This window comes from Antechinus flavipes, chromosome 2 (assembly GCF_016432865.1).
Source record: "Antechinus flavipes isolate AdamAnt ecotype Samford, QLD, Australia chromosome 2, AdamAnt_v2, whole genome shotgun sequence".
Classification (NCBI taxonomy): Eukaryota; Metazoa; Chordata; class Mammalia; order Dasyuromorphia; family Dasyuridae; genus Antechinus; species Antechinus flavipes.
The window spans coordinates 673,547,926-673,560,858 of NC_067399.1; the positions used below are offsets into that span (position 1 = coordinate 673,547,926).

At 39.4% G+C, this 12,933-nt stretch overlaps 1 protein-coding gene across 1 annotated transcript in view; it reads right to left on the bottom strand.

Moving 5' to 3' along the window:
- The window catches only part of ASAH2 (N-acylsphingosine amidohydrolase 2), an 80,861-nt gene that overhangs the window by 28,921 nt on the left and 39,007 nt on the right, over nt 1-12,933 (bottom strand). Inside the window, exons 8-10 of the mRNA XM_051982639.1 lie at nt 8,546-8,666; nt 6,154-6,279; nt 940-1,026 (exon numbers count right to left, since the gene is read on the bottom strand). Of these exons, the coding sequence (XP_051838599.1) occupies nt 940-1,026; nt 6,154-6,279; nt 8,546-8,666 (334 nt within the window). The remainder of the gene's footprint in view (nt 1-939; nt 1,027-6,153; nt 6,280-8,545; nt 8,667-12,933) is intronic.

Consider the following 12,933-nt stretch of genomic DNA (forward strand, 5'->3'; position numbering starts at 1 on the left):
GCAGAAAAAGCATAATTTCTTCTTGAATCACTAGGAGACTCCTAACAATCTGGGATTGTCCTGCCCTGATGTGGACCATAGAATCACACTTTCAGAGCTGGGCCATCTCCTACCCAAGATCACACAGAAGAGAGCCAGAAAACAAAACCATCTCTCTGACTCCATGGTCAGCTCCCCTTCTACCATTCCTCAGAACAGACCTTAGGAATCCACCAGTTTTACAAATAAGACACTGAGGCCCTAGGAGGGCTCATGAGCTTCCCAAGTTAACACAGATGGACTTGAACCCAAGTGTTTTGACCCCCAGGGAAGACTTCTAGCTGCTAAGACTTCTTTCTTATTTAATGATGTTCCTCAAGTCTGTATTTGTATATTCATAGCTTTATATAATAACTTGTCATAATTTTGCCCAACTTCTTGGTTCTAAAACATTCTGAATCCTATATGAATTAAGAAAGGAAAAAACATTTGCCAAAAGCTTTCTGTGTTCCAGGAACTTGTTAACTGGGGGTATGGAGGCAAAGGCACCCGTGCCCATCATGTTTTAAGGGGATTGTGTTTTCACAGAGGGAGGAACTATAAAAAGGGGACCAGAGTGAGGGAGTCACAGGGATGGAGACTAGGCCATGGGGCTGACAGCCTATTCCAGCCCCAGTGTGAGAACCGTAATTCCAGCACTAACGGGATTACTGTACACAGAGCAGAAGGTGAGAAGCAGAGGGGAAGCTGCTCTGGCCATCATCTCTCAGCATTACCATCCTATTTGCTCCATCCCCTGCTCCCCCATAGCCTCTGTGGCAGATCTGGAAACTGCCGACTTTCTTATCACTGAACTCTTAATCACCCTGGTGTGTGGGACGAAGTAGTACAGAGGTGTGGGGCACTGCTAAGCTAGTAGAGAGGATCCGGATGGGAGGACCGAGTCTGGTCCCAGCTTACCTTGGCTTTCTGATAAATGATGTCTCCAATGATCCGGGTGCTGTCGAACATATCCTTGCCAGGACCCGCAGCCATGCACATGTTGGACTACGTGGGAGGAAATCAAACAAAACAAAACAAAACAAAACAAAACAAAACAAAACAAAAAAAAAAAAAAACAAAAACAAAAAAACAAAGAATCTCTTAAGGACAGCAAGATTACAGACCAGAAAAGGCATTTGACCCTGACCAATGATGCTGCAATCCCTGGGAACCCCTGGGGCCATTTTGTGCCCTCGAACACCTCCCCAGCATCCTACTTTCCCTTTCTTTCTCTGAGAACCATCATCAAAGCCCTAAGTCCAGTGCCTCTGCATACCAGCCCTACTGTTTCCACTCTGCCTTTGGACTCCCCAAACCATAATTTGTTTTCCTAGCCACAGTTCCCTTTAGATTGCATTTCCTCCACTAAAAAGTAAATTCTCTGAGGATAGGCACTTTTTTCTACATACAAAAGTGTTTAATCAATGCCTTCCAGACCAAAAAGTCATCCCTCCAGTGATTTCTCTTGAACACTGAATCTGAGTTTTGGTAGAAAATTGAACAATTGTAGAATTTTAAAACAGAAAGGAGCCTTAGATGGTATGTATTTCAGATTCATCATTTTTAAAAAAAAAAAAAAAAGATTAATAAATGTCCAAGCTGGGACTGAAATCTCGGGCTCATCCCACAGTATGTGGGGTGAAGAAAGACCTCAAAAGTCCAAGGCAAAGGCAGAATGTCCACGTCCATCATTGTCATTTGACATAGACTAAAAACGCTAGCTAGAGAAACAAGAACAGAAAAAGAAATTGAGGGAGTAAGCACAGGCAAAGAGGAAGCAAAATAATCCCTTTCTGCAAATTACAGGAAGCCATAAATAAAGAACCCTAGAGGAGTGGCTAAAAATGTTTGGAAACATTGCTAGAGGGTCATGCACAATTCTGGTCATCTCAGTTTAGGAAGGATACTGAGAAACTGGACAGTGACCAGAGGAACCCAACAAGAGTGGGGAAAGGACTTGAATCCATACCATGTGTGGACTGGATGGTGTTTATTTAGCCTGGAGGAAATAAGATGACCAGGGCTCTGAATGATAGCTCTCTTTAAGTACCTGAAATATTGTTAAGTAGAAAAAGGATTGGGTGCTCTGTGCTTGGCCCCCAAAGATAAAACTAGGGGTAATGGGTACATCTGGCAAAGAGACCTGAGGGTCTAAGAATTCTCCATGTTGAGAAACTAGAGTTTGCTTCCTGGAGAGGCACAAAGATGAATAAAGGAAGTGCCTGTGGATCATGTCTACACATGATCTGCCAACCATGCACTGAATGAAGGGTTCTTTGATTGGCTGCCAAGACAATTTTTCTCTTGACTCAGTCCTTTTGGCCACTCTATTTCTGAATCCTTTGCCCACAACACTGGCGAGAAAGCATATTGTAGGAGAGAGTCATCTTCCTTCTGAGGTCACCTGGTCTCCACAAATGGGCCTTGGCCCTTGGCCTTTGGATTTGGTCTTTTCTATTCTTTGTGAAGAGAATGGAGCTCTTCAACCTAGCAAGTATCAAAAGGTCCAGAGGGTTTCATGGCATTCCCGTGCTCCAGTCAAGAGTGAGCAAAGTATCAGTGCTCAGAAGAGCAAGGAGAAAAGATCTTTGGGAGTGACTGTCAGGTCCCCAACTCAATGGCTGCTGAGAAAAGAAATGATTCAGCAGAAACACCACCTTTGTCTGTAAATCTGATAGGACCATTGCTAGGTAGGAACTGAGCTAAGGAGAGCATAATCTCCCCAGAGACTGAGATGGATGTCCCCAAAGTGTTATGCTTATACATTTGTTCTTGTCCTGTCTTTATCTTAACAGTTTAAACTAACAGGTCACAGGATTCTTGAATGAATGGGGTTATGAGACAGGGACCACTGGGTGACCAGAAGGAGACCTATCGGGATCTGCAATGGCCAGAAGTAGTGAGCAATAAGCAAGCCCACGGGTTTGTGAAGTGACTACACTCTTTCCTAAGTTCACTATCCCAGGATGCAAAGGAGAACTTGGTAATAATACCAAGATAGATATAGATTACTCATTTCATACCCTTTCGCGTGGAGTCTGGTCACCACTGCCCCCAAGAATATGTCCCTGGTGTTGGTACATATAGGCAGGAGTCAGTGGATTACAAAAGTCACTCATTAAAAAATTCTCTTAAGAGAATTGTGAGCATTTGCTGGAGGGTAGAGTTCTTGATTTGGAGATCCAGGTCAGAGGGGAAAGCTGAGGTGAAGCCAGAAGCACCATCCCCCAACCCCATGATTAGAAATGTTTACATTAATACTTCTTGTTTAACAAATGAACAAGCAAAGAAGAAAGAACCCCACCAAAAAAAGATACTGTGGGAACAGGGAAGCCCAGGATTCATCTTCAGAGGAGGATACTGAAATTTTAAAAAGCTTCTACCTCAAAGAGTAATGTGAAATGGCTTCCTGCCCAGACACAATTCATAGAAGAGTTCAAAAAAGAATTTAAAAATCAAATAAGAGACAGTGAGGAAAAACTAAAAAACTAAAAAATAATAACCATCCAAGAAAAACAAGAAGATTAGTTAAAAAGTTAATTAAGTAGACAAGGAAATATAGTCTCAAAGGTGAAAATAATTCTTTGAAAATTAGAATCTGGCAAGGGGAAGCCAGTGAAGCTATGACAGACCAAGAGAGAAAAAAACTGATTAGAAAGAATGAAAAATAGAACATAATGTGAAGTATCTTATAAGAAAAACAAGAAAATCGGAGAACAGATCAAGAAGGGAAAATATAAAAATAATTGGATTGCCTGAAAATGGTGACCAAAAAAAGGACCTTGATACAATAATGCAAGAAATAATCCAGAAGTAATAAAACATGAGGGGAAAGTAGAAATACAAAAAAATCCACCAATCATGATTTCAATGAGATCCTCTGTGGAAAACACATAGGAATATTATTGGCAAATTTCAAAACCCCCAGATCAAACAGAAAATTTTGCAAGAAAAAAAATTCAAATATTCTGGAACTATTACTAGAATTGTACATAACTTTAAAATACATAATACACAATAAAAGACCACAGGTTCTGGAATCATATTACTAACAATCAAGAGAACTAGGCCTTCAACCAAAAATATCGTATCCAGCAAAATTATCCATAATATTGAATGAGAAAAAAAATGGACATTCAATGAACTTGCAGATTTTCAGGACTTTCTATCAACCAAACCTAAACTTAATAGAAATTTTAACATATAAGAGCCAATATCAAAGAACAATTTCAAGGAACTCAACATGGACAAATTGTTTATATTTTTAACATAGGAGATGAATATCATATGTTTAAGATTGAGTCAACAAAAAGGCAGTTCAAAAGAAAGATTGAGGCAGAGTTAAGGTAAAAACTAGTAATTATGTTATACAAATGAAGTGCAGAAGACTAGACATAGAGGCATTAGAGAGGGAAGAAGGGCTCACAGTGCTAAAAATCTACTCACATCGGGACTAGGTTAAATAGGCAAATATATATATATCCCATAAAGAGTATAGAAGCTTCCAAAATCTTTAAAGAAATAAGGGGGGAGGCATGGGCTGATGGGGAAGCAAATGGTGTGGGAAGAAGACAAGGGAAGAATCCATGGGGGCAGAGGGAAGGTTTAGTAATAGCCAGGCAAGTTGGGAGCACAATTAAAGCAAAGAGTCAATGTGGAAAGGAAAGATAGATGTATGTATTTAAGTGTGTATGTGTGTGTGTGTGTATATATATTTACATATGTATACATATATTTTTAACTATAGCCTATTTGGGCATGGGAGAATGAAAGAGGAAAAAAAAGAATAAAATAAACAAGTTGTGCAGCAGAGAACAAAAGAACAATTTACAAGGAAGTAAAGAAAAGTAAAGAAAAAAGTCATAGACACTCATGAATATAATTTCTTCTATTAATGTGTATGCTTTCTTTAACAGGTAATTTGTTGTTATATATATTGAATCCTCCCTGATGTTCTGCTGGGCACATGACAATGTTCTCTTTTGTTTTGTTTCATTTTGTTTTGTATTGCTTTTCTCTTTTTCTTTTTTCTTATTCCATTTTTTTTATTTAGAGGATAAATATCCTCTAAACAAGAACCTGGAACTGGTGAAGGTCAAAGAACAGCAGGAGTTGTGGGAGAGAAAAGAAAAAAATCAAAGCAGAGATAGAAAGGGCAAAATCAGACAAACAAACAAAAAAAGACCACAATATCACAAAAGATTAGAGCAAGTGACATTTCCAGAGCAAAGAAGAAAATGGAACAAGACATCATGGCCTTGCAGCTTTTCAAAATGGAGCTTAAAGAAGCATGGTGACTTTGGGCTCAGAAATTCTCCCGGGTAGCCAATATAAAGTCCTCATTCAAAGAGACCTTACAGGAGGCACCATTGATCTAAGTTAGCAGACGCAAACACAGGTGAATACATGGGGTATTGATAAGCTTGGGAAAGTAAAGACTGTTTTTATTTGATTTTTAAGTGACCTAAAATTATTTGACATAAAAGAGAAAGGGGGAGGGATGGATGGATGGTTAGATAGATAGATAGATAGATCCTAAGGCAAAATTGTAAATTACCCTCATGCTTGACATTTCATTGTTCTGTACAAGGCTGTTTGTTGGGTTTTGTTTATTGTTTATTAACTTTTTAAATTACCCAAATCCCAATAAACTGGTGGAATCCATCATGCATATGTATGAAAAAGAGATTTAGTTAATCAAAAATGTCAGCCACATGCAAAAATAACAAGTAGCACTATTCAAGAGTGTGAAGGGTTATCCAAGGCAGGGGACTCTCCTTCACTGGAGGTTTTTAATCAAAGGCTGGTGTCCATTCATCAGGATAATAAAGAAGATATTAGATGGACTAAATGATCCTTGAGCTCCCTTCACACTTGGCTATTTGGTGATTCTGTAAAAATGGGGAGGGTTTCCCCCCTATTTCCCCTTCCTCAGTTTTTCATGACATAAACCTTCAATGGAATATGGGGAAATAATCTTACCCAGTGGATCACTGAGGATTTTTTTTATTCCAGTAAGAAGCTGAGTGGACACGGGCAAGCTCTGTCCACTCCATAATGGCGACCCAAGCTGAAGAATGCAAATGAAATGAATATCTAAGAACTGAAAAGCCGACCGGGCTCACTACTTACCCCACCGATTGGACAAGAGCTGTTGAAGTTGTCGCACGACTCCCCAGTGTTGATGCAATGAGGTCCAAGGATATTGGGTGACACATCCCCAAGATTTGATGAGGCAAAAGCAGCTACAAATGACCCCTGTTGGAAGACAAACCCAATTACTTTTTCATGATTCCTCATTTCCCATATAAGGAGTATTAAAAATGCAAACAGATGGTTCTATCAGTCTACTCTCTCCAAACCATTTGCAAACAATAAAAAGATGAGATGACGAAGTGTTCTGGATAAAGTCAAATGTAAGAAAATTCTCACATTGCAGGAAGTGTGAACATCACTAGTCAAACTGTGGCTAATATATAAATATGTCACTTCCAAATGGAAGATTTTTTTTAAACTAAGGAGGCAGACAGAAATCTCTTAACACTGAAAATTAACAGCCCTGAGTCAGTGTAAGATGAATGGATGGATAGATGGAAAAATGAATGAACAAATGAAAAAATGATTAAGTGTTTACTATATAGCAAACATTATGCTAAACTCTGGGAAGACAAAAAGAGATGAGTCAATCCTTTGTTTGGAGATTTTCCCCTGGAGTTCAGAACACCTACTTGCCTTTTAAACCAAATTGTTCTATGTTTCTATGTTTACAAATTGTTCTAGGTTTCTAATAAACACATACACACATACACACAAACGCATGCATCTGCTGCAAATGGAAATTGGAATTCAATCTAAACAAATAATTCACTGCCAATGTTTGTGCGCCATCGTGTCTCTGTTGAGAGATTATTTTCTTCTGCCCTTTTTTTTTTTTGGAAGAAAAAGAAGCTAAGTAAGAAAAAAGTATACATATAACAGAATTAGTAGATTTGGATGATGTTAGAATCGTCAACTTGGTGAATAGTGAAACAGTGAAGTACAGCTTAAAAATGTAAAATTTAGAGGGGGGTTTAAAAATCTGAATCCCAATCCTGACTCAGTTGATTTCAATGACCATGGGCAGGCTGCTTGCCTCTCTAGGCTTCGATTAACTCATCTACATGGAGGACAGGTACTCTCTATGGTGTCTTGTAACTTTAAATCTATGGCCCTATGACATGCCAATTTTGACAAAGACAATGGAGATGGAAATGGGGATGGAGGTGAAGCAATTTCTAGGGAGTCAGCCTGTGTAGTGCAGGGCACTCTGGACGTGGAGTTAGGCGATCCTTCGATTGGTGATTGGCCCCAGGGAAAGAATAAAAAGGATTTCACTGGAAATCCAGCTTGGAACCAAGAAGTACCTCAAAAGTTCAACCAGCAGAAAGTATTGCCCCTATAGTTTCTTATTTGCTGAGTCCATAGGGCCCTCATTCCCACTCATGTCTGCATCCTTATTTTCATTCTCTTTGTAGCCCCTGAGCCTGCCGAACTTCCCTTGAACCACGGGAGCCAAAATGGTCTTAATAGAGATGAAGGAGTACTGCCCACTCTTCTACTCAGATATTATGAGAAGAAGCCAGTGTTTTCATGGCCAAGTTGAGGAAAATGAGATAATAGGATCCATCCCTGCAGCTGGTATTCCAGACCACCATTGGTTCTCATGCTAGCTCAGCTCCCAACACTGTGAGTTCAGATTTATAATTCTATGTTTCAGGTATACTCTATCACTGGCTAGTTGTATGACCTCCAGCAAGATACCTGCCCTTCCTGTCTTAGATTTTTTTCACTTGTAAACTGAAAGTCTTAGCAGAATGATCTTTGACTCCTTGAAGCTCTTTAAGACTCTTCTATTTTAACATGTTGGTTTTATTCTTCGACTCTACAGTTTTTGTGATGTTCCAGGAAGTTAAATATTAAGTTATATCACTGTTTCTATAGGTAATTCAGGGTAATATCTAAATAAAGAATTTACAATTTGAGATGGAGAATAACTTGCCAATTCCACAGAGGTCAGCTTGTATACTGAATTAGTCCCTCGTAAAATCCAAGTGAAAAGTTTCAAAAATTAAGAAATTTGGGGGACAGAGGATACACTTTGCAATTCTTCATTATCTTTTTCCTTAGGGGACCCATTGGATTGTTGCTAACCCATGGCATCAGCAGATAGTCACAAGATAATCAAACATGGAACTGGCGTGGACCTAGGAGCGTAACTAATCTAATCCTAGGAGAAAGCAAATGCTCTCTGGGATTTTCTTCTGGGGAAATAATTCAATTTTCTGAGCATTGTATGAAGTGATAATTCAAGTGATTTGGATAAGTCACCACTTCTCTGGATCTCAGTTTCCTCCACTATAAAATTAGGATGTTAAACTGAATAACCTCCAAGGCACCTTCCATGATCCTATGACTTGATAAACCAAAATGGAGTTCCACTCACATCCCCTCCCCCAAATAGGGAGAAAATAACAAGGGGTCTCACCTGCCCAGGCAGCTGTCCCTTGTTCTTCTCTTGCTCAAACATGTAAGCAGCATAGCCAACGTTGTCACTATTGACCAGATGGTTTGTGTTGTTCATGCTTACTGGATGTATTGCAAACCAGCTGTGAAGAGTAAGAGTTCAGCATGAGTTGTGAAGTTTAGAGTGATCACTGTGTCAAGAAAGGGGGCAGCTGGATCCTATCTCACATACAGGAGAAATGGGGACCATTTCAACATGGCGGCCACCAGCACAACGACAGCCCTTGTTATCATCGTGCTGTTTTCATTAAGCACAATGTTTCTAAGTGAGTCTGATGATTAAGATGTGCTGAAATTACTAAACCCTCATTCTCAAGACTGGTCACCATTAAAATGTTATGTAAATGTGAGTAATAACTATTGTTATCCAAAGCATTGATTGTATCTGTGTGTGCCAAGGGCTATATGCAAATAGGAAAAGATTGTTGTCTCCAAGGCATCCACACATACCCAAAGTGTACAGAAAACTGAATAAAATCAACATATGATAGAAAGATGGAGAAATAACAGATTGTATATTTTAGGGGAGAAGAGCAAGAATTTTAGTCTGCTTTCCTGCTTTTGTAAGTACTGTCTAATCCCAATAATTTCTGAATCACAGCTCCTTGATCCATAATTTATGGGATACCTGAATTTGGAAAGTCATTTCCACTTTTATCCTGAAAAACGGCAGTAGCCCGATTCCCAAAATTAGTTAAGGAAAAGAATACATAGAATTTTATCTTCTCTCTTGTCCCTTGCATTGTTTGATATTCACAGAGTGGATCTGTGGCAATTCCAGTCTCCTAAGAAGGGATCATATCAGAGGAATAGACACAAAGATGAAGGGAGAAGAAGGCGTGTTTCCCATGAACATTTTGCACGCATGACTTTCCCAAGTTAGAAAACATTCATCAAATTAAAGAGAAAAAGAAAAAAATCAAGTAGAAGTGAACCATCATTGATTTTGAACCAGACAGGATTTTAGAAGTCATGGAATCCAAACCCTTCATTTTACAGATAGGGAAACTGAGATCCAGAGAGGGGAAGGGATTTACCTGAGATCACAGAACTAGTAAGAACAGAGGCAGGCTTCAAACCCAGATCCTCTGATTTTAAATTCACTACTTATCCCATGGGTCACATTACTTCGTAACAAGGACTTACCTACCAGCTTAAGAGCAGGGCATCACAAAAAAGAAAGAAAGAAAGAAAGAAAGAGAGAAAGAAAGAGAGAAAGAAAGAGAGAGAAAGAGAGAGAGAAAGAAAGAGAGAGAAAGAGAGAGAGAAAGAAAGAAAGAAAGAAAGAAAGAAAGAAAGAAAGAAAAGAAAGAAGAAAGAAGAAAGAAAGAAAGAAGGAAGGAAGGAAGGAAGGAAGGAAGGAAGGAAGGAAGGAAGGAGGAAGGAAGGAGGAAGGAAGGAAGGAAGGAAGAAAGGAAGGAAGAAGGAAGGAAGGAAGGAAGGAAGGAAGGAAGGAAGGAAGGAAGAAGGAAGGAAGGAAGGAAGAAAGAAAGAAAGAAAGAAAGAAAGAAAGAAAGAAAGAAAGAAAGAAAGAAAGAAAGAAAGAGAGAAAAAAAGAGAGAGAAAGAGAGAAAGAAAGAGAGAAAGAGAGAAAGAAAGAGAAAAAGAGAGAGAGAGAAAGAGAGAGAGAAAGAGAAAGAAAGGAAGAAAGAAAGAGAAAGAAAGAAAGGAAGGAAGGAAGGAAGGAAGGAAGGAAGGAAGGAAGGAAGGAAGGAAGGAAGGAAGAAAGAAAGAAAGAAAGAAAGAAAGAAAGAAAGAAAGAAGAAAGAAAGAAAGAAAGAAAGAAAGAAAGAAAGAAGAAAGAAAGAAAGAAAAGAAAGAAAGAAAGAAAGAAAGAAAGAAAGAAAGAAAGAAAGAAAGAAAGAAAGAAAGAAAGAAAGAAAGAAAGAAAGAAAGAAAGAAAGAATGAATGAATATTCAGAGAGCTAGCCTCAAGTCAAGAAGAATTAGGTCCAAGCCACACTTAGGAGACACATGGGTATGTTTAGTCCTGGGTAATCACTCTCTGTATGATTCTTAAGTTGTAGAAGAGGTGCTAGCTGCATTAGTGGAGATTACCCACCAAGAGTTCATTATATTCTAGAGCACTCAGACCCCAAAGTAATAATCTTGGGGCAGCTAAGTGAATAGAACACGAGCCCTGGAGTTCAAATCTAGGCTCAGATACTTAACATTTCTTAGCTGTGTAATCTTAGAGAAGTCATTTAACCTCAATTACCTAAAATAATAATAATAACCTTGTAACATAATCACGATGGTATAACTGGGTGACAAAGGAAGAAAAAAGTCAGCCTCTGGGTAACTGGGTAAAGGAAAAGGAAATGTGGTTTGTTTTCTTTCTAACCCCAGAGCCAAGTACACTAGCAGAAGATACATGGTAAGTATTTATCATGTGCTTGTTGATTAATTGACTAATCGATTGGACTGAGAAACAAAGACTGAGCTCCAGACCCAAACCTTGGGATGGATTTTTGGCGTCTTTAGTATCCCCAGTGCTTAGCGTGGTGTCTGGAACATAGCAGGCACCTAATAAATATTTACTAAAAGGAACTTATATGAAATTGGCCAGCAGATTCTGCTCGAATGAAATGATAGGCTCCATCTTTCCGGGAGGAACAAACCCCAGCTGCCGGTGTACGGCTGTCAAAGAGCCTCTGCCAAGGCTGCATTCAGGGAAAGGCCATGATTGGGGCCAGCCATAGAACCTCTACTCCATGACTTAGCCTTGACCTCTGAACTTTGGACAGGCCGATTTACAGATTAGTCGCTTGTGGCTCACTTGAATCGATCTGTCATCAAGGAGCCTCAGAACTATCCCCACCACCTGCTCCATTTGGGGCAGAGGAATAAATAAAAAATGGTGAAACCATTAGAATCCATGTTCTGGGGGAGAAGTCGGGAAAAGCTAAACTCAGATGCTCTGGGGAAGAGACTTTACAATAGCATGTGTCAATGAGGCAAATAGAAATCCAAGTTCCCTCTTCATGTCCCCCATCTTTTGCCTTCTTTTCCAGAAAAAAATAAAAACTAGTAACTCTAGTTCTAGATGCAGAGACAGGAAACCTAGATTCAAACTCATCTTTGATACTTATTTGCTAAGCGTGTGACCTTGGTAGGATGTTACGCCTATGAGCTAAGTTTACTTATATGTAAAATGGGGATAATGATACCCATTTAATTTAGCTTCTGGGGTTGTTGAAAGAGTTGGAAGGAATAACTTTTAGTTTTTTAGTACAAGGGTTCTTAACCTGAGGTCCATGGACCCCACAAAAGGTTCATGGAAAGATTTCAGCTGGTCTGAGGCCTTGAATTTCTTTTCTTTTTTTTTTTTGGTGTTTTTTTTTGGAGGAGGCCTTGAATTTCAAGCCCAACTCCTTCATTTTAGACATTAATTTAAGCTGAGGCCAGTAGGTACTGATTCCCCCCAGATGAAACAGGTAGTAAGTAGCAGAACGTAGATAGAATACAGGTTCTCTGACTGCACATCCAATGTTCTTTCCACCTCCACAGAGCTTCCTATATAATGTACACAAAAATAATTTGCCAGGAACCAGTGTCATCACTTATATATTTTTATTATTTCTCCCCTCTACCAGTATTCTTGGAGAAAGAGAAGGGAGCATTTTCCTTTGTTTCATTGATTGCCGTGGCCAAAGAATTCATCTGCTAGGGGCCCTCCCAGTGATGATATTTGTGTCCATATTTAACCTGGCTGGACCTTGGATGATAAACATGGCGTCCATCATGGGCTCCATACCCAAAGCCTATCCCTGCTTAATTGGGCCTATCAAAACTTGTTCTATGAAGATATAGCCTCCAAGGACCTACCTCTATGCTACTGGAATAGGACTTTAATAATCCCATTAGACAAACTGGCCCTAATTTGTAAGAAACTGAATTTTCTAAGCTTTATCTTATAACTGATCTAAATGTTTTTAAAGATTGTTTTCTCCCTGTTTCTCCTCTGCCCTCTTCCTTTGCATCGAGCTATTTAAATGGAGAAAAGCAGCACATCCCTCAGTACTAACACCTGTTCAGACCATAGCCTAGAGCCTCCAAAAAAAAAACAAAATCCGAAGACTAATGGAGAACATGTCCTACTAGCCCCTGGAGCAGGAGGGAGAGAACAGCTAAAGCCCGCAGCTGACAAAGTGAAAAATGTCCACTGTACATGCAATCTCGAGAGACAATCTTCTGCTTTGCCTCGAGAGACAGAGATAATGGAATATAAATGCAAACTCCCTCTTTCTGCAACTCTAATTGGGAAGCTCTAAACGCTTGGCTCAAGTTAGAGAACCCAGGGAGAAGCTTCCCCTCACAGGTAAAGACAATGTTTCTCCCTGGTTCCTT